We start from the raw sequence: 22594 nt of genomic DNA, 5'->3' as shown, positions 1-22594 counted from the left end.
GCTTTATAACTTACTCTTATTTTTGCTTATAATTTCTTCTCTGGCTAGATTGGCATCGGATAAACTGTTTCCATCTTTTATCACAATTGAACAATTTTTGTTCCCCCTAATTTTGTTCCCCCTAATTGTTCCCCCAATCAAATTTCCCCCTAATGAATAACTACATCTCATACATTGAGAAAAGTACATCAGTAAGATCCCAGATTCAATTCAAGGTGGATTAGTAAGTCGGTTATTGGTAAGGGTAAACTATCAATCTTTTACTCAAAGAAACAACTCAATTTTATACAGCAATCTTTTTCACAGCCCCTCAAAAGATCCCAAAGCTCCTTACACCAAATGAAATAATTTTGAAGTGTACTAATTGCTGTAACGCAGGAAATATGGCAGCAAATTGATGCACAGAATGTTTTCACATACAATAGTGTAATAATGACAATCTGCTTTTGTCAGTTGAAGGGTAACTACTAAGAAAGATTTTATTCTAGGATTGTGCAGAGAAGGATGAAATTGTCCTGTTGTTCTTTGAAGCCCTGTAGAATAATCACAGGGGCCTAATTGCTGTCCATAGGACTCCTGATGAAAGATGTTTGCGAAGGTGTAGGCTTACCAACTCTACAAAGACATTGCCTGGCGTTTTCACCACGTGATCTAATTGTTCCAAACACTCAAACAGCCAAACGCCCTACCCACCTCCAATACATTGATCGATAATGAAGTGCTCAATGTATATGTTAACAATTGATTTTGTTTTTGCTTTGGACAGCAGAAGCATGCAATTGATTTGTAATCGGGTTGTTAGTTTGCTCACAGAGCTGGAATGTTTGTTTTCAGACATTTCGTCACCATGCTAGGTAACATCATCAGTGAGCCTCTGGTGAAGCGACCGTGTTCGGTCCTGCATTCTATTCATGCGTGTTGGTCTGTTAAGTTGAGGTGATATCATTTCTGTTTCTTTTTCTCAGTGGTTGGTAAATGAGGTCCAAATCGATGTGTTTATTGATGGAGTTCCAGTTTGAATTCCAGGCCTCTAGGAATTCTTGTGTGTGTTTCTGTTTGGCATGCCCTAGGATGGATGTGTTGTCCCAGTCGAAGTGGTGTCCTTCTTCATCTGTATGTAAGGATACCAATAATATCTAGTTGTTGTTCTCCTCCTCTTTTGTGAAATTTATGTCAGTAAGGATGTTGTTGATGATGTTGGAGGTTTCCTCTAATTTGTGACGAAGTAATGGTCTCCTTTGATGTAACAGCCCTGTTCACATCCATTAAAATCAGCCTGGCCAAAGAAACACTGACTGCACAACTAGACAAACCAAGGACACAAACAGCAGACAGCACCAACTTCATCAAGCAAGGACAATATCCTCAAGCTAGTAGACCTGTGCCTCACTACCCACTTTACCATCAATGACAAAACCTACAAGCAAATCAATGGAACAACCATGGGAGCACCAATATCAGGCTTCTTAGCGGAAGCAGTAATGCAGAGATTCAAACAAACAGCCCTCCTCATGATCAAATCCAAACTTTGGGCCAAGTACATGGATGACACCCTTGTCATCACAAAACGGATCAAATTAAAGGAAAACTACAACATCATCAACAACATCCTTACTGACATAAATTTCACAAAAGAAGAGAACAACTGACTCCATTTCCTAGATGTCACAGTGGAATGAACAGGTAATGTAGAACTGCAGACCAGTATCTACATGAAAGGAACACACACAGACCAGATACTCAACTACAGAAGCAATCATCCTAACACCCACAAACTGAGCTGCATCAGGACATTACTTAAGTGGGCCACTAACACTGCAGCACCCAGGAACTACGAGCAGCAGAAGAAAAATATTTATACAGCATATTCAAGAACAATGGGTGCCCAATAAACACAGTCCGCCGATTCTTAAACAACAAACCCAAACAAGTAGACATAACATGCCCATACACTCTAACCACACTACCATCTATCAAAGCTGAAAATGTGTTGCTGGTTAAAGCGCAGCAGGTCAGGCAGTATCCAAGGAACAGGAAATTCGACATTTCGGGCATAAGCCCTTCATCAGGAATCAGTAAACGACTCTTTGCTGCCATTATGAAAATGGATTCTTGGTAAAGCAACAGAAAGCAGTCAGACATCCAACACTATCCAGCAAGGACTAGTATCTCCACAAGTGAAGGAAAGTGAAACAATTGGATGAAGCTTTTGCTCATAGTAGATATTTGCAAAAAAAAAAGATTTTATTGACCATATATTACAGGTAAAGTCAACGCATGGTGTATGAAAATATTAGTTCATATGATAATTGTCAGTGAGATAGAAATTATTTCTGTTCTGAAGGGTCAATGGACCCAACACATTAATGTGCTTTCCCTCTACAGATATTGCGGAAATTTTCCAGCAATTTGTTTTTGTTCCTGATTTCCAACTTCCGGGTTTTTTGTTTAGAAATCAGTTCCCACTGGGAGAGCGCCACCATAAGCCACGTGAGCATTGTTGCCACTTTGGCTCCGCCTCCAATCATCCTTCCGCGCGGTGGCTACTGACCCTTGGCCCGGCCCCATTCAAGCCCCACCCCCTCCGCCGTGGTGCCGCCCCTTACTGGTCACGCCTCCCCGCTGGCTCCGGCGCGCGGCCTCTGTATTATCGTAACCCCGTCCCCACCTATACTCCCGCGGCGCTGCTGAACTGTCGCCCCGCCCTCACTCTCTCTGAGCCCGTCCCCGACTGGCTCCCGCGGGTCCACTGTCGGATCGTGACCCCACCCCCTCCTGGTTCTCTCGCGCCGCCGAACCATGGCCCCGCCCTCTCCTGGTTCTCCCGCGCCGACCTGCCTCCTCCTGGTTCTCCCGCGCCTCCGAACCGTGGCCCCGCCTCCTCCAGGTTCTCCCGCGCCGCCGAAACGTCGCCCCGCCCCCTCCTGGTTCTCTCGCGCCGCAACGGTTGGCCTGTTGTAACGGTCCCTCTTGTCCCGCGCTGTGGTGTTTGCCCTGTGAGCTCGGCGCGATGGCGGTGCAACCTCGGGACAGGTTGTCCGGAGCGGACAGCGGGCAGGATGGTGGTGCCTTCGTTGCCTTCTACAAGTCTATGCCCGAGAAGCCGGACACCACTTTTCGTGTCTTTGACCGTAACGACTACTACACGGTGCATGGGAAGGACGCGATGTTCGCCGCCCGGGAGGTGTTCAAAACCAACGGAGTGATCAAGACCCTGGGATCGGGTGGGTTCTGGGGCCGAGAGGGGGGTAAAACCAGAGGTCGGTCTGACGGTATACGGGGGCAGCTCATCTCTCGGATTCTCTTAATCTCGTCATTGGATTAAGTCGCTGTCGTATCTCTTTTATGTTTAACCGCGCTCTGTTTCTTTTAAGTCGTGTTTTTTTTTAAATTGCTTCATTTGGAAAGATGCAAGTCCAGAAAATTGCCCTACATTTTTTGTAATTAAACTCGTCTGCCATGTCGTCGGTCGCTACACTGAATCTGTGTTAAATGTAAACTTGGAGGATAATGGCAACGCAAGCGAGTATGTGAATTTTGTTAAATGTTGTGACTCAACCACTTTTTCATCAGTGGGTTCCAGACAATTCTCCTTCAAATCTTAGATTGAAGGTAATGGGAAATGCGTCCTCCTATGCATGTGGGTGCATTACTTCATAAAACATCATGGGGGATGATTTCAAAGGTGGCACTAATGATAATGCTTAGGGTGTATGATTATAACTTGTTAGTGATACTGTTGGAAAATTGAGATTTGCCTCTTTTAGGTTGTCTGATAGTGAGGAACAAAAAAAATTGATAATACCTAGTCCGGCCCACTAGCTGTGATTTTTTTTTAGTAAAGTTGAGATAAGTTGTGGCATCTGAGGTTTTTTCTTTGTGGCATATGTGCGTGAAGAATAGCCACTTGAATGAATGATTGGATTTTTGCAAGGTTTGTGAAAGTTTGTAGCTCAGGTTGAGGTTTAGGGTGTAGGTTTGTTCGCTGAGCTGTAGGTTTGATATCCAGATGTTTCATTACTTGGCTAAGTAACATCATCAGTGGTGACCTCCAAGTGAAGCGAAGCTGTTGTCTCCTGCTTTCTATTTATATCTTTTTTCTGGATGGGGTTTGTGGTGATGTCATTTCTGAGGGGTTGATAGATCTATGTGTTTGTTTATGGCGTTGTGGTTGGAGTGCCAGGCCTCTAGGAATTCTCTGGCATGTCTTTGCTTAGCCTGCCCCAGGAAAGATGTGTTGTCCCAGTCGAAATGGTGTTTTTTCCCTCCGTGTGTATGGCTACGAGGGAGAGAGGGTCATGTCTTTTTGTGGCTAGCTGGTGTTCGTGTATCCTGGTGGCTAACTTTCTTCCTGTTTGTCCTACGTAGTGTTTCTGGCAGTCCTTGCATGGAATTTTGTAGATGACATTGGTTTTGTCCATGAGATGTACTGGGTCTTTTAAATTTGTTAGTTTTTGTTTGAGAGTGTTGGTGGGTTTGTGTGCTACTAGCAAAGACATGCCAGAGAATTCCTAGAGGCCTGGCACTCTAACCATAACTCCATAAACAAACACATAGATCTAGATACCATCTATCAACCCCTCAGAAAATGAACAGGAAGTGACATCACCACAAACCCCAGGAACCCCATCCAGGACAAACATATAAACAGAAAGCAGGAGACAACAGCTTTGCTTCACTTGGAGGTCACCACTGATGATGTTACCTAGCCAGGTAATGAAACGTCTGGATATCAAACCTACAGTTCAGCGAGCAAACCTACACCCTGAATGATTGGATGTCCGTTGGTGGCTGTGGAATACACTCAGCCAGAATCAGAAGGGGAAAATGAGAAAATTGTAATGATAAGTGTTTTCCTCTTTTTTTCCTAGGAAACAATAAGATTGAAAGTGTTGTGTTAAGTAAAATGAACTTTGAATCTGTGGTCAGGGATCTTCTGTTGGTCCGACAGTACCGTGTTGAGGTTTATAGGAACAAAGCTGTGAGTAAGTCCTCAAAGGAGAATGATTGGTACTTGGCCTGCAAGGTAAGTGTTGATAAACTGTAAAGTTGTTACATCCAGTTTAGTTATAGAGATGTGCAGCATGGAAACAGACCCTTCGGTCCAACCCGTCCATGCCGACCAGATATCCCAACCCAATCTAGTCCCATCTGCCAGTACCCAGTCCAGATCCCTCCAAACCCTCCCTATTCATATACCCATCCAAATGCCTTTTAAATGTTGCAATTGTACCAGCCTCCACCACTTACTCTGGCAGCTCATTCCGTACTCATACCACCCTCTGTGTGGAAAAAGTTGCCCCTTGGGTCTCTTTTATATCTTTCCCCTCTCACCCTAAACCTATGCCCTCTCGTTCTGGACTCCCCGATCCTAGGGAAAAGACTTTGTCTATTTATCCTATCCATGTCCCTCATAATTTTGTAAACCTCCATAAGGTCACCCCTCAGCCTCCGCTCCAGGGAAAACAGCCCACCCTGTTCATCCTCTCCCTAAAGCTCAAAAACTCCAACCCTGGCAACATCCTTGTAAATCTTTTCTGAACCCTTTCAAGTTTCGCAACGTCTTTCTGATAGGAAGGAGGCCAGATTTTCACGCAATATTCCAACAGTGGCGTAATTAATGTCCTGTAAAGTCGCAACATGACCTCCCAACCCCCGTCCTAGATACTCTGACAAAGGAATGAAAGCATACTAAATGCTTTCTTCACTATCCTACCTACTTGTGACTCTACTTTCAAAGAGCTATGAACCTGCACTCCATGGTCTCTTTGTTCAGCAACACTCACTAGGACCTTACCATTAAGTGTATAAGTCCTGCTAAGATTTGCTTTCCCAAAATGCAGCACCTTGCATTTATCTGAATTAAACTCCATCTGCCACTTCTCAGTCCATTGGCCCATCTGGTCAAGATCCTGTTGTAATCTGAGGTAACCCTCTTCGCTGTCTACGATACCTCCAATTTTGGTGTCATCTGCAAACTTACTAACTGTACCTCTTTTGCTCGCATCCAAATCATTTATGTAAATAACAAAAAGTAATGGACCCAGCACCGATCCTTGTGGCACTCCACTGGTCACAGGCCTCTAGTCTGAAAAACAACCCTCTACCACCACCCTGTCTTCTACCTTTGAGCCAGTCAAGAGCATTTTTATGTTTTTTTAATGGAGGGTGTGGGAAAAGAGAAATTACCTTTAAGATGTCTGGCTTTTTCTTTCTACATGCCTATTATGTGAAAGGGGTTGAAGGACCTTGCATGATATCAAATGTTCACTGCAACACTTAGAATGTCTAAATCAGTATCGGGGATTCACAAAATAAATTCACTGGCTGTATTCTTGTAGAACACAAGGGCCTTTCAGAAACTGTATTCATTTTGGTGCACTTAAGATGGTTAATAGTTGCTTTAATTTTAAAAGCTATGCATGTAATAGGGCATCAGTGAAGGGTGAAAAAAAATCTTTAAAAAATAGTGTAACAACACCGCATTTTCAAAGGAGAGACACGAGGCATTAGAGAAAAGGTTGAGAGAATATGTTTAGGTAAATTTTGAGGCAAATAATTTGATGAGAGAGGTATTGATTCTCTTTAAGGCCTGCTATTGTAGCAGAAATGTGATGCACAGATATGTCCAATGGTTGTGAATCGACTGTTGCCTCAGAATCACCATTTGGGGAAGGTCTGGAGGTATGTTAGTAATTTAAAAATCTCGAATTACTGTCGAGTAAAAAAAACTAATTGTTCCTCTTATTTTTCCCCCTGTACAGGCTTCTCCTGGTAACCTCACTCAGTTTGAAGAGATACTTTTTGGCAACAGCGATATGTCTGCTGCAGCTGCCGTAGTGGGTGTTAAACTGGGCATGGCAGATGGGCAGAGGTTAATTGGTGTTGGCTACGTTGACTCCACACTGCAGAAGCTTGGTGTGTGTGAGTTCCCAGACAATGATCAGTTTTCCAATCTGGAGGCTCTGTTGGTGCAGATTGGGCCAAAGGAATGTGTTTTATCAGGTGGCGAGATGGCAGGAGATGGCACTAAACTTCGACAGGTACGTTTCTTCTGCTTTTGTATTCAATGTTCAGTGGTGACAAGGCATGTGAATTTAGTTTATTTTCAGATACAGAGAGCTGATATTTACAGCATTGCTATGTTGAGATTGAGGCTCCCTGTTGCTTCAGTTTGTGAATTTTCTGGAGGTTTGATGAAGGATTAAGGACTCTACATTTAATGTTGTTAGTGGCATGTTCACTACAGTGCACAAACAGCAAGTTGCAATTTGACTGGGAAGAGAAAGATGACAATCTCTAGAATTGGGCTTTTAGAAAAATTACCTGAAATTATGTGGAACTGAACAGGACAGAGTCTCAAGAGGATATGACCCAGAGCATGGGAAATTTGGATTAGGATAAGATTGGGCCAGAGATGGGTGTTGGTTGCAGAGGAAGCCAAGAGGCAGAAAAGAACTGCTATTGGCAGTGTGATGGGTGTTTTTCATTGTAAATTCCCATAATAAACTGTCATCATCAATTAGTCGTGTGTACAACTTTTAGTAGAATACAGATAATGCCCAAATTGCTAGCTAATATAATAGGCGTTGACTGACCTTTTTTAATTTGCTGTAAAATGAGCAGAATGTCCAGTTTTTGTTTTAAGAGCATCTGGAATCTCATTGAAGGTCTTGATAATTGTTTAACCTGACATTACTCTCCCTTTTGCTCTTTTACTCTTCCATTAACCCTTTTTTCTGAATTCCCTCATGGTTGTGTATGGCTTTAGGAACATTATGGTTTTATTCATTTATTCAAGTGAATTTAATACATTGATTGCTTGTAGGCTAGTTGGGGGTCTGGTGTTGCAAAATCAACCTAGCCTTTTTCTTCCTGTTGTGCCCTTAGTCATCTATTTTCTGTCTGCAAAGAATAGGGTCTTGTGTGCTGATATGTAGCTTTCACATTGTGCAAGTGCACCATGGTCTGAGCTAGACTATCTTAAATTGATTTTCAACAAAATTCTTCGTACACTTGGGATTAGGTAACAATTGTTGGCCAATTGTGGTTCCTAATGTTGAAATAGTTTGGCTTTTGCAAACATAAGCTAGTTGGATATGATCATACCTTAATCATTGTGAACAGCTGCAGGGATACATTTGATAGAATCCATCAGTCATTGGGACACAGGAACTATATACCTTGCATCACACCGGCACTGAAATTCATACACCACGTTTCTGGTTTATATGAAAGACGTAACATAATTTTGGCTTGATTTTAGCTTCCTGGTAATGGACATTGCCACTCATGTTGCTGCAAAGCAACAAAGTGAAACAACAAGCTTCAACTATTGCTCGATTCTTTGAGGTACGTTACCTTCCAGGGTAATCTGAGGTAGACTGAGCATTTTCCAACAATAAAAGTGTCCTAATCTTAATGCCAGCGTACAGACACTTTCCAGTTGCCAACTGACTACTGGCAAATTTTTGGCTTTTCCAAACCTACACTCCATCTACATTACCTTTATAGATTACATCTTCAAACTTACCACACTTCAGAGTCAGGCACATAAAAACAGACAAGCTAAATTGTGCCTCAACACTCTGCTGCTGAACTTGGGTGTTAATCCTCATTGCCTATTTCTAAAACATCCAAGTACAACTGAAACTGGATGTATTTTCCTTAAATCTCTGTAATTTGAAAAGAAAATATCTTTCATTTGTTCAATTTGCACATCTTACCCACTGAATTTGAAAAGTTTAAACCTGCAAGATATGTCTTGCACTGGAGCAAATTTCAAGGTTTGTTATTTATCTTTGATTGACCAATGTGTTTTGTGAGGGGGTTATCTTTCTTCAATATCAATGTGAGTTTCAGTAGACTTCCGATGTTACAAATTGCACAAGCAGTGGCCTACATTATAATCAGTGATCTGTACTGTTTGACAATTGATATTAAAGTGCAAAGTGACGAGCAAAGAGGCCTTTTCCTGAAAAGTATTTAACTCTGTTTTCATTCTAAAGAGTTATTAGTTGACGAGGGAGACAAGCTTCTAAAATTTATTCCCAAGAACTCTCTTTCTCATACCGATTCCATGCTGTTACCTTTAACCAAGGTATCTTTGAGTAGAATGCTGCAAGTTAAGAATTAACAACTGTGTGTTCTCTTATCCTTAACATCTTTTCAGGCTTCACTTGATTCTTGGAGTATGCATTAAGTCATGGTCCAGTTCTTCTGACACCTGCAAGAGTGCTTCCAGTCCTCATCAACTCTCTGGCTAAGCTCTTTTTCTTTCTTATTCACTTGTGGGACATGGGTGTTCTCTAGCTGGCCAGCATTTATTGCCCATCCCTAGCTGCCTTAGTAATGCCTTACTAAGCCATTTCAGAGCGAGAGCTGAGAGTCAACTACATTGCTGTGGTTCTGGAGTCACATGTAGGCCAGAGAGATGAGGTTGGAATATTTCCTTCCTGAAGGCATTAGTGAGCTGGATGGGTTTTTCTGACAATCTGCAATAGTTTCATGGTCATCAGAAAATTCTTAATTCTAGATTTGCTTTTTTTTTAAACTGAATTCAAATTCTACCATCTGCTCTGGCAGGTTTTGGACCCTAGAATACTCGCTGATTTTCTGGGTTAATAGTCTAGTAATAATGCTACCTTTTGGTTCTCTCCTTTAGAATCCTTTTTTAAAGGTTTATGCAGCAGCCTTTCTCCTTTAGCTCTTGTATCATTTCAGTCATGTAAAGCTGGTATTGTGATACTAATTTCTGTTCCTAATCCTAAAGAAACTGCACTTTTCACACTTGGTAGGAATATCTTGGGCTGAATTTGCCAGCAACTTATAGATGGCAAACGGGAGACTGAAGTCTATGCCTTTTGGAGATAATTCCTAACAAAGACAGACACAGTTAACAAAATTCTTTACCTCTAATGTGCCAACTTAGCCTTTGGCTGACGGAGGAAAAGAGAACCAGGTTCTCAAACCTGAAGTCATGGTTTACCAGGTAGCAGTGCTCCTCATGGCCATAAACGTTTTGGAGATGTCATCAGCCTTCTACAGGTATGTGAAAGCAGCAGAGAAATGCCACAGCAGTTCCATCTGGTGGCAAGAAAGGTAGTCAAACAGCAATGACCCCATCAAACCAACTCTGCAGGGCAGGATGTGGTTGTACTTATCCCTGATACACAAAACAACTGCTTTCCTCTGAGGTCTGTTGTGTTAAGAGGCTATTGGGCTAATAGCTAATTGGTTTTATGGTATTTTGAAAGTGTTCATGAAGAGATTAAACATTCCTGTATACTCATGGAAGATCTGGACCTTTGGTCGAAAACGGAGAAGAATAATTTGGGAAGCTATGGAACGTTGAGGCATTGATAGCAGTGTACACACGACCAAATAATTAGTCTATCAAATTTGTCAAACACCAACTGCCTTATATGAGACAGAGTTTGCAGATGGACTTGGCAGTAGTCTCAGAATCTTGTCTTAACATCATCTCTGAGCAACAGTGCTGTAATAGTAATACATTTGATTGTCAGCCTTTTCATTGTGCTCAAATCCTGAAGTAAGATGTGAGCCCAAAGCTCCCAATTCAAGAAAAGAGAATGTTACCAAGACTTGTTTGAGTTACTTATTGCATATAAATAGCTTTGCATGATAGTGTGATGAAAACCTTCTCCAGTAATCATACAATGCAATTGATAAACATTCTGTTAGCTTTAACATGTCCAGCTAGACTGCAGTTGTGCTTTTATTGATGTATAACACAGATTGTACAACGAGGAGGCGTCTTGATAACGGATAGAAAGAAAAGTGAGTTTACAAATAAGGATATTGTACAAGATCTAAACCGCCTGCTGAAAGGGAAGAAAGGAGAACAAGTGTCAAGTGCTGCTTTACCAGAGATGGAAAAACAAGTGAGTGAAGCAGCTTTCGTGGATTGCACTAATGTTATTTTGGAAGTAAAATATTGAGGATGCTAAAAATCTGAAATAAAAACAAAACTTAAATGTTATATTCCAATATTCCAGATGTGAGTATTCCGAGCATTTTCTGCTTTATTTATTATGCTCTGTGTACTGCAACCTTTGCCTTAAATTTAAACAGAGCATTTTTGTTTGTACTCATGTAAAATTTTCATACTTCAAGGATGCTGTCATGGAACTATTGATGGCAAGAGCTGTTAACTGTTTCTGACTTAGGTGCTGCCATAGCTTGCTGACCACGTTCAGCATTTTTTTGTTTTTATTTAATTTCCAACATCTGCAGTATTCTGCTTTTAAAAAAAATATTGATTTAATTTTGATGCTAATCATAATAAGTTAGCGTTGGAAAATAAATAATTTTCACATAGCAAATAAATAAAACTCTTACCATGACCACCTTTGATCATTTTTGCAACGTCTGTAGCTATTTGATTCCAAGTTGCTGTCCTAAAAAGGACAGAATGAAGTGTGTCAAGTGAAATGTTGACTTTTTCCACTCCTTTTGGAGGGGAATTCAATTCATAAGTCTTCCTGTAGTAATTTGAATAAGAGCAGCTCCTTGTAGATCATGCATGTGAATCCAGTTCCCACCATCTTGTACTACTGCTTGTAATACATCCATGCTAAAATCCATCTTTCCCTGACAGTTTATACATTGAGAAGATGTGATGCCTGTGAAGTATTTATTTGATTTTGTAAGCTTAGAAATGTTCAGAATTTTGTTTTCTGTAATCCAGTTTCCTGCTTCTTTAAGAACTGGAAATGGTACATGGTCTGAAGTGTCATCCTGCAATTTGGCTTCTTTCCTTTAAACGTTTAATGCAAAGTTGAGATGGCTTGTTGGGTCACTGGTCAAATATCCTGAATGGATCAGATAGAATTTGAAATTTAAATCCTGTGTGAATTTGTGGAACCAAATTTATCATCTGGGGAGCATTTCGGTAATTCAACATCTAAAGCATCTAAAATGTATTAACAGTATCTTGGGGATTGATAGATTGTGGAGCAGCTAGAACCTGCCACTTGAGCTTGGGATTCTTCACGCCTTATTCAAAAAATCTACTGCAAAGTCATCTTAGAGCTGAGGCTGAATATGTGACAGCAAGTTCACCAGTTTTGGGGATGTTAAATGAAGAGGTGTATTAGCTAATGAAATGGATTGCAGGTAGTTCTGCTATAGTGCGATAGTTGCGTTCCTTTGCAACCTCATGGAATGGAAAACCGGACTATGGAAGCATGTGACAGAAGGTTGCTATAGAAAATCACTATAGCCATTCAATAGAAAATTCATTTATCCAAACTTTGTCCACAATTCGTCAATCATGTTACAGCCAATTCGCGATGATGAAACACATGTTATACCAGAAAGAACTGTATTTAGGACTCTTGAACCTGGGTTCTGCCAAGTTTTTAACTGATAGTGTGCCTCATAATAGTGAGAGAACTCTGTTTCAAGTAAACAGAAGTTTGAACTGTGTAGGTTTTTCATGAGCTTGGAGATTATCTTCTGTCATTTCACTTCTTCAGATCTCCTAAAAAAGGAAAAGCAATTGATTAGCATTGACTTAGTCCTACTTCCTGTATGCAATTTGTAGCAAAGTGGTGAAATAGGCTGCTTTTGATCTTCCATCTAAGCTGCATAATCATGCACTCAAACAAATCGGTCATACAAAAATGAGAGGATGCATTGGTTGCATTTGAGGTGCTAACAACTCCGTTGCAAGTACTGGATTCCTGTAAGAACATATGTTGTATATAGTTGATATGGCTAATGTAGATTTTCTTTCAATTCCAAAAGGTCGCCATGTCTTCTGTTTCTGCTGTGATCAAATATTTGGAGCTTTTGTCTGATAAAACTAACTTTGGCCAATATGAGTTGATTACATTTGACCTGAGCCAGTATATGAGGCTGGATAATGCAGCAGTCAGTGCGCTCAATCTTTTTCAGGTGAGTAGGTTGGGTTTGACTCTGTACCTGTCAGTTTGAAGACAGATGTTTTTATGTAGCAGGAAGAGAGGACATTCTAGCACATTAACCCATAGGTGCTGTGAAACATGTCACATAGTTAGAAGTGCTCCGTATTTCAGACCATATTGTGTTATAGTAATTAAAAAGGAGCTTTTGTACTGGGCTAAGTGTGTATATTGTGATGAATTAACATACAATAATGTATTAGAAGTTATTCGGGCTAGATAATGCCAGGTTTGTGTAGCCAGATAATAAATATTACAGAAACAATCATCAGTATAATGCCCAGGATCATGTACTTTTGGTTCTTTGTAGAGCTTTGTAAATTCGTTTGCGCTAACCATTAATTAGGCAAGAAGGACTGTTATTGGCACATGGTTCATAACAAGGTAAATATGTACACCAAAGTTGAATATTAAATTAAAATGCTCCTACATATTGCAACAGACTGAAGCAAAGCTGGTATACATTGTTGTAAGGGAGAGTTAAACAGATCCTGTTCATTCCCCAAGATATATGCTTGTCTTCTTTCTTTTGTGTCTCCCTCAATGTACTTCCAGTGGATGAGTAGAGGCAGCATGGTGGCTCAGTGGTTAGTGGTCAGTGCATGTGCACTGTCTCACTGTGTCAGGGACCCAGGTTTGATCCATACAAAGGCAACTGCCTGTGTGGAGTTTGCACATGCTCCGGTTTCCTCCCATATTCTGAAGATGTGCAGATTAAGTGTATTGGCCATGCTAAATTTCCCCATAATGTCCAGAGAAACGTTGGTTAAATATGGGAAATGCAAGTTTGAAGGGATAGGGTGATGGTAGTTCTTGATGGGATGCTCTTTGGAGGACTGGAGTGGGCTCAATGAGCCAAATGGCCTGATTCCACGCAGTAAGGATTCCGTGGAGCTTCCTGATGAAGGCCTGAAGCGTCAATTTTCCTGCTCCTCGGATGTTGCCTGACCTGCTGTGCTTTTCCAGCAACACAATCCCAGACTCTCGTGAAGTAAATCCTTGGCGAAAAACATAAACCCAAGGTCACTTGTTCCACCCAAGCGCACTACATTTGCCATACATCATAATCAAATGATTTTCTCCACTTCCTTTTTCGCCCTATCCTTGAGTTTTTCCAGCCCCTCTTTAAAAATGGAACACAAAGAAGGGAAAAGCACTCTCAACTCTATCCTGAAAGGATTTTGTAACGGCTGTTATATTTATTTATTCCAGTCATGTAGCTAGAATATCCTACCGCTGGTAGGTTCTCCATCTTCTGGCTTGGCTGTGATACAGTGCAGCAAATGTTGGACTTCAAATTGAGTTTAAACTTTCTCATTTTTACTTTAGCTTTATGCTGTATCTTGAGTCATAAGTCAATACAGAAATTTTTTTTACTGTGACACTAAAATGGTTTAAAATGGATAGTTATTTTGTTGTCATAAAATATAGCCTACCACTTTGGGCATATATTCCTGTAGTTGATAAATTAGCTCTATAAATTAATGAAATGTTGGGCCTTAAAAGATTCCTCACTTTTGTTAATGAGTCTAGGTAAATGGCCTGAGTCCAAGATCAGTGAGAAGCAAAGAGACTTAGGTCAATATTGACACAACTGAAATTTGAATACAATTTATTTGTTAATATTAATTTTAAGAAATGAGTCATACTGTCAGTGACACTCAGGATGTTCACAACCCTTAAATTCTGGAACTATTTATCAACAATTTGGAGTTATCCATAACAAGATGGCTATTTTGTTGTCATTGATATCCATAAAATACAGCCTACCCCTTTGAGCATATTTTCCTGATTAATTCATAGAGCTGATTTGTGAAATGTTGGGCCTTAAAAGATTCCTCACTTTTGTTAACGAGTCTAGGTAAATGGCCCAAGTGCAAGATCAGTGAGAAGCAATCAGTGAGACCAGAACCAAATAATTTGGTGATTGTTATGTATTTCATTCATTTCTGACTTCTCATAATTCGTAAAGAATTTTATGGCAATTGTTTATTATATCGACTAACCCAAGATATTCAATAGACCTCCATTAAAAGAATATTCTTTAGTTGTTATAAAAGTAATATCATGGTGAGTAAGTGCTATAAAAAAAAATGAGTATGATGGATATGACTTAAAATAGTCTTTGTTTTAGGGTGCATCAGAAGACCCCAGCAATACACAGTCATTGGCTGGTTTACTGAACAAATGTAAGACCCCTCAGGGACAGCGTCTCGTCAATCAGTGGATCAAACAACCACTGATGGACAAGAATAGGATTGAGGAGAGGTAAGCCATTTTATTTGAAAGAAAATGTCTCCAGTTCTACAAGTTGCAACTGTTCTATAATGCGTTGCCCGAATGAGCATTTTTTTTGCCACAGTCCAGTGTTGAATCTCATTTGACCATGATATAAGGGAGTTGGGCATCACTATTGAGCTTGTTCCTCTTGGCTGTCAGTATTAGTGCTTTTTGCCAAGGTGGTCACTGACAAAGGATGAGAAGCAGGAAGCTAGGCTGATTTTCCTGTCCACTTAATGCATTGAGTCCAATTACATTGATCTTTATTAACATCACTGGACGGTGGAAAAAGCCTGCTTTTACTAGAGTCCCTTCAAACTATCGTTTTCCCATTCCAAAATAGCTCAAGAGCCTGCATGTCAAGAATTGGCCTCCCCAGTTACCAATGATCGTACTACCTACCAAAGAGATTGTCTTCCTGTGATCTTTGTTTGCAAGCTATCTGCTGTCATCATTGTGCCACAGGAGATGATCTCTCCTAATACTTGCTTGCGACTTTCATGGTGGTTTACTTCACTCATATATTGGTTACCTCTATATTTAACAATTTCAATGGTCTCCTGGTTACTATCCCACATTCTACCCTCTAACTCTAAGATGATTGAAGACTCTGCTGCTTTTGTACCTACTCATGCTATGACCTGTTCATCTATCTTCTCTGCTAACTCATTTGCATTGCTCCTTCCTAGTCGAGCAAATCTTGATTTTCAAAGTTCTCATTCTTGGTTTTAAATCCATCCATGTCACCACCTCTTACAGTTCTGTAAATCTCCTCCACCCCCACAATCCTCTGGAGTCTGTGCTTCTCTAATTCTGGCCTCTTGAGCATCCCTGATTTTAATTATTCTGGCATTGGTGGCTGGATCGTTAGTGGCTTGAGTCTCAAGCTCTGGAATACCCTCCACACTCCTCTCAGTCCCTCTATCTTGTTATAAGTCTTTTCTTCAAACCTACCTCATTGACCAAGCTTCACCTGACTAAGGAGCAGCATTCTAAAAGCTTGTGATTTCAGATAAACCTGTAGGGCTGTAACCTGGTGTTGTGACTTCTGACTTTATAATATTAATGTGTATTATAATATCCATTATGCACGCTGAAGTAATGATTTGGTGAAAACTATATTCAGACTATTGTCAGAAAAATCAATTCAACAACAAAATTCTCATTTAGGGCAGTTTTCTATTAACAGCATTTAATGATGCAGAAAAAGACTAAGCTATGGAATGTAATGTTGGACCATCTCCTTTTCTGTTAACTTATAACCACTATTAGATCTTTAGTTCAAGTCTTGCAATGTTTAGGCTACTTGATGCCTTTGTATCAGGAGTTAACCCCCTGTATTTCCAAAATAGGATCTGATTGAGATGGATGAGCATGTGGTATTCTTTTTATAGGTGCAACATTCATTTCAATTAGGCATCATAGATGTTAAAGAATTATGGGAATATGAGATTGTTCTTTTAATTTTGTTATTTTGAAAATGAATTGAAGCAAATGTAATTTAATGAAGGCACGGTAACAGGATTGTGAGGGTGAGTATTTTGAAGATAGTTCAGAGAATGACTATAGTACACATATGACACTCATGTTGTTGGATAATTTAAGCTTTGGCTGCTCCTGAACTGCTCTTGTGGTATTTAACGTGCAGTTGACCAGATCATAATTTTTCTGAATAAAATACAACTAAACTGAATAATGCTGTATTTATACCTGAGACTTTAAGGCCTTAAAGGAACATATTTCTAATTTAAAAACAGTGTGTTGTGGGTTATAGACGATAAACATTCTTGCCCATAGGAAACAAACTTAAAAGTGGATTTCAGCAATACTGAAAATTGCAACTAGTTTGTAATTGAGTCTTGTATGTAACCAACACCACCAACTTGCAATTGTTTGGAACTTTTTAATATGGTAAAACATCCATGGTGTTTCACAACAGGCATTTCATTCAAAGCCTGTTTACTTTGCAGATTTTGACACATTCTTCTGAGCGAGTTGAGTAGCAGTTACTATAACTTCATACTGATCAGCTTCCGCTACCTCCATTGCTCCAGATTCACACTGCACCTCACTATCTGACTAAGCCTGACTCTTTGGTTCACTTCTGCCGTCCCTCCATTCCAGCAGTCAGTCCCAACCCATGTGAAAGATGGCTTCTTTTAGACTAAGTTAAAAATCACCCAACACCAGGTTATAGTCCAACAGGTTTAATTGGAAGCACACTGGCTTTCGGAGTGACTCTCCTTCATCAGGTGATAGTGGAGGGCTCAATCCTAACGCAGAATTTATAGCAAAAGTTTACAGTGTGGTGTAACTGAATTATACTTTGAAAAATCGATTGTTAACCCTTTCATCTGTTAGAATACAGTAATAATTGCACTTCTTTCATGTGTAAATCAAGAAACCTTTTTTAAAAAGTTGCATTCTCGGGTTAGCTGTTAACAATGGTGATAGCTAGACAATATGTGGAAGGTGCTGGCCCCCTGTGTTCTCTCATTCTCTCAGCCTGCTCCTGCCCCACCGAACTCATCTCTGCATACCTCAACATGGTCCTGTCCCCCTTAGTACAAGAACTCCCCGCCTACGTTCGGGACACCATCCACGCCCTCCACCTCATCCATGATTTTCGCTTCTCTGGTCCCAACGCCTTATCTTCACCATGGACATCCAGTCCCTGTACACCTCCATCCCCCACCACGAAGGACTCCAAGCCCTCCGCTTCTTCCTTTCTCGCCGTACCAACCAGTACCCTTCCACTGACACCCTCCTTCGACTGACTGAGCTGGTCCTCACTCTGAACAACTTCTCTTTCCAATCCTCCCACTTCCACCAAACCAAAGGAATAGCCGTGGACACCCGCATGGGCCCCAGCTATGCCTGCGTCTTCGTAGGATATTTAGAACAGTCAATCTTCCACAGCTACACTGGCACCACCCCCCACCTTTTCCTCCGCTACATCGATGATTGTATCAGCACTGCCTTGTGCTCCCACGAGGAGGTTGAACAATTCATCCACTTTACCAAGACCTTCAAATTTACTTGGACCGTCTTAGACTCCTCCCTCCCCTTCCTGGACCTCTCCATTTCTATCTCGGACGACCGAATCAACACGGACATTTACTATAAACCGACTGAATCCCACAGCTACCTAGACTACACCTCCTCCCACCCTGCCCCCTGTAAAAACGCCATCCCATATTCCCAATTCCTTCGTCTCCATCGCATCTGCTCCCAGGAGGACCAGTTCCAATACCGAACAACCCAGATGGCCTCCTTCTTCAAAGACCGCAATTTCCCCCCAGACGTGATCGACAATGCCCTCCACAGCATCTCCTCCACTTCCTGCTCCTCCGCCCTTGAGCCCCGCCTCTCCAGTCGCCACCAGGACAGAACCTCATTGGTCCTCACCTACCACCCCACCAACCTCCATATACATCATGTCATCCGTCGTCATTTCCGCCACCTCCAAACATATCCCACCACCAGGGATATATTTCCCTCCCCTCCCCTACCCTATCAGCGTTCCGAAAAGACCACTCCCTCCATGACTCCCTCGTCAGGTCCACACCCCCCACCAACCCAACCTCCACTCCCGACACCTTCCCCTGCAACCGCAAGAAATGCAAAACTTGCGCCCACACCTCCCCCCTTACTGCCCTCCAAGGCCCCAAGGGATCCTTCCATATCCGCCACAAATTCACCTGCACCTCCACACACATCATTTACTGCATCTGCTGCACCCAATGTGGCCTCTGTATTGGGGAGACAGGCCGCCTACTTGTGGAACGTTTCAGAGAACACCTCTGGGACACCCGGACCAACCAGCCCAACCACCCCATGGCTCAACAGTTCACCTCCCCCTCCCACTCCACCAAGGGCATGCAGGTCCTTGGACTCCTCCATCGCCAGACCATAGCAACACGATGGCTGGAGGAAGAGTGCCTCATCTTCCGCCTAGGAACCCTCCAACCACAAGGGATGAACTCCGATTTCTCCAGTTTCCTCATTTCCCCTCCCCCCACCTTGTCTCAGTCCCAACCTTCGAACTCAGCATCACCTTCCTAACTGTAATCGTCTTCCTGACCTCTCTGCCCCCACCCCATTCTGGCCTATCAACCTCATCTTAACCTCCTTCCACCTATTGCATTTCCAACGCACCTCCCCCAGGTCCCTCCTACCTATCTTAGTCTACTTGGCACACCCTCCTCATTCCTGAAGAAGAGCTCATGCCCGAAATGTCGATTCTCCTGCTCCTTGGATGCTGCCTGACCTGCGCTTTTCCAGCAACACATTTTCAGCTCTGATCTCCAGCATCTGCAGTCCTCACCCTCCCCTGTGTTCTCTGTCAATGCCATGATGTTTAGATTGATTCTAATCTAAAAAGTGAGATAACGGAGTTTTACATAAATTCATGCAGTTTTTGAGCAAAGTGCAATGTAACCCTGTCATGCACACATATATTTTGTGGGGTGAATTTGTACTTGCAGGGTTATATTGTACTTTGCTGAAAAACTGCATGCATTCATGTAGAACTCTGAGCTCAAAAACTGCATGAATTTATGTAAAACTCTGTTATCTCACTTTTTAGATTAGAATCAATCTAAACATCATGGCATAGACAGAGAACACAGGGGGCTAACACCTTCAACATATTGTCTAGCTATCACCATTGTTAAAAGCTAACCCGAGAATACAACTTTTAAAAAAAAACGTTTTGTGATTTACACATGAAGTGAAACTATCACCGTATTCTAACAGATGAAAGACTTAACAGACAATTGATTTTTCAATGTATAATTTCAGTTACATCACACTGTAAATTGTTGCTATAAATTCTGTGTTAGGATTGAGCCCTCCACTACCACCTGATGAAGGAGTGTCGCTCTGAAAGTTGGTGTGCTTCCAATTAAACCTGTTGGACTATAACCTGGTGTTGTGATTTTTAACTTTGTATACCCTAGTCCAACACTGGCATCTCCAAATCATAACTTTTAGACGAAGTTTAGTTGTTTTAGTTATGACTTGGAGGAGCCAGTGTTGTACTGAGGTAGGCAAAATTAGAAATCGCACAACGTTTGATTATAGCCCCACAGGTTTATTTGGAGACATTGGCTTTCGAAGTGCTGCTGCTTCTTCATGTGGTTGTGGAGTAAGAGCATATGGTCTTATGATCCTGCAACATAATCACCTGACGAAGAAGCAGTGCTCGAAAGCTAGTCCCTTCAAATAAACCTGTTGGACTGTAATCTGGTGTTGTGATTTTTAAAAATTGTTTAAATTGTGCAGTAGTCATGTACTCAAGTGTCTGATTTTATGTGCATATCCTTTTTAGTTGAATTTATTGTGCAATCTTATTTTCATACTGCTAAAAGCAATGTATAACTTTAAGCTGATTTCATAATTTCTTCAAAAGGGGAAGACATGATTTAGTTTCATTTTAATGTGTTTGTTGATTATTGATGAGACGTCTGGAGGTCCGTTTTGGTTTAATACATTTTAATTCTGCTTTTAGAGTCTTAGTTTAAAGGGCTTCAGGAATTATCGGTTCAGTGCAATATTCTTTAAAAAAAGTAGCAGTGGGGAAAACAGTAGTGTTGTGTAGGACAAGCGTCAAGATATTTAGAGAGGCAAAGCAATCTGGAGACTTGGTCTGTGGGTGGGCATTGCCAGACAGTGAATGATTGGGCATTGAGTTTAGGGGTCTCATTTGGTTGCTGTACAGTTAGTCAGAGTGGGTTTAATTTGTTATTTGATTTAAGTGTCTATGAGAGATAATGGCAGAAGGGAAAAAGCATCTCGTGACTGCACAGAAATCTTGCTGAAAGGATTTGTACCAGTATTAATACCAGATCACTGTTTAATAGAGTAATTCCAATATATTGAATTAGGCAGCAAAGGACTTCAAGAGATTTATAAAGTTTAATTATAAATCTGTAGTTTAGCACAAGTATCAGTTTCTCCCTTTGACTTTCCAAAATCCCAAGTCTTCCTCTCTTTTTTAACAGAAAAAATTAACCAAAACAAACCAGTTACAGCCTACTAGGAGTGTAATAAATCAAAATTTGATTGATGGGGCCTAATAATGAATCTTACCCCATGGTGGGCTCACCTGTCATGAAAAGCTCAGTGTGCCAATGGACGCTCTGTGTTTCTTGTCCAAGGACATGAGGAAATGGATGAGGAACCGAACTTGTTGAAAAATACTTAATGGTAGGTTCTTGGGGAGTGTTGTTGAACAAAGAGACCTTGCACCTTCAAGGACCTTGTTTCGTTGAAGATAGAATGAGCTGCCAGTGGAAGTGGTGGAGGCTGGTTCAATTGCACCATTGAAAAGGCATCTGGAAAGGTTTCAAGGGATATGGGTCAAGTGCTAGCAAATGCGATTAGATTAATTTTGGATATCTGGCCAGCCTGGATGAATTGGACCAAATGGTATGTCTCCACGCTGAATCATTCAATGTTTCTTAACATTCAGTGTAATATTCTTTTAAAAAAAAGTAGCAGTGGGGAAAACAGTAGTGTTGTGTAGGACAAGCGTCAAGATATTTAGAGAGGCAAAGCAATCTGGAGACTACCAAATTAACTAATTGCCCAATTCAGAGGCTGGCTGTTTTTATTAGGCTGCCAACAAACCACCCCGTGTCTCTAAATTAATGAAGTCCAAACACTGTACATCAGGCATAACAAAGGAATGGATAAGGAGGGGAATAAATTAAAATTTAGTTGAAGGGAGAAATAAAACATTCCATCCCCTGCGAACCTGGATATTTTCTGGCAACCAATTTAGAGGTGATATTACATACCTGGAGTAAATGGGACCTGAACCCAGGCTTCCTGGCTCAGAGGTGGTAAGCTACCAATGCATCACAATAGCCCCTTCGAGTTGAACCTGGTCTTCTGCATTTCAAGCAAGGGTGCTAACCATTATACTAATGCAGAGCTTCTAAAAGAAACACAAATAGAAATGTTTTGCTTATTCTACCGAAACCAGGATTGAGCAAAGATTCTTTTAAATGCTTGCACTAACGCTCTCAGCTGAGTTATTTTGGCAGATAGAACCCACTTGCAATACAGATTTCATGAGCATCCCCTGCTTTGTGAAATCTGGAGCTTAATTCTAACATTGACATGTAACACCACCTACCCTCCCCTGACATTAGAGATGGCAGAGTATTGAGAGATTCAGTCGATGATACCCAGATTAATCCAGTCCCATTTACACCCTGAACTTTAATCGATGGTTTCGTGTGCATCTACTACATGAGTGGTTTATCTGTAAAAATAAATTACAGACTTATAAATAAGAACTTATCTAATTCTGCTTGTCTCCCACCACCTTCTCAGATTGCTTAGACCACTTGAAAGGG

At 41.2% G+C, this 22594-nt stretch overlaps 1 protein-coding gene across 1 annotated transcript in view; it reads left to right on the top strand.

Annotated features, from left to right (window-relative positions):
* Nucleotides 1–2657: 2657 nt before the first annotated feature.
* msh2 (mutS homolog 2 (E. coli)) overlaps nucleotides 2658–22594 on the top strand; it is an 89592-nt gene continuing 69655 nt past the window's right edge. The window contains exons 1-6 of the mRNA XM_060831369.1: nucleotides 2658–3224; nucleotides 4872–5026; nucleotides 6765–7043; nucleotides 10758–10904; nucleotides 12772–12921; nucleotides 15082–15215. Coding sequence (XP_060687352.1) covers nucleotides 3011–3224; nucleotides 4872–5026; nucleotides 6765–7043; nucleotides 10758–10904; nucleotides 12772–12921; nucleotides 15082–15215 — 1079 coding nt within the window. The 5' untranslated portion in view covers nucleotides 2658–3010. The remainder of the gene's footprint in view (nucleotides 3225–4871; nucleotides 5027–6764; nucleotides 7044–10757; nucleotides 10905–12771; nucleotides 12922–15081; nucleotides 15216–22594) is intronic.

Source organism: Hemiscyllium ocellatum, chromosome 10 (assembly GCF_020745735.1).
Source record: "Hemiscyllium ocellatum isolate sHemOce1 chromosome 10, sHemOce1.pat.X.cur, whole genome shotgun sequence".
Classification (NCBI taxonomy): Eukaryota; Metazoa; Chordata; class Chondrichthyes; order Orectolobiformes; family Hemiscylliidae; genus Hemiscyllium; species Hemiscyllium ocellatum.
The sequence above is the reverse complement of the archived record's forward strand: the minus strand, read 5'-3'. Positions and strand labels throughout refer to the sequence as shown.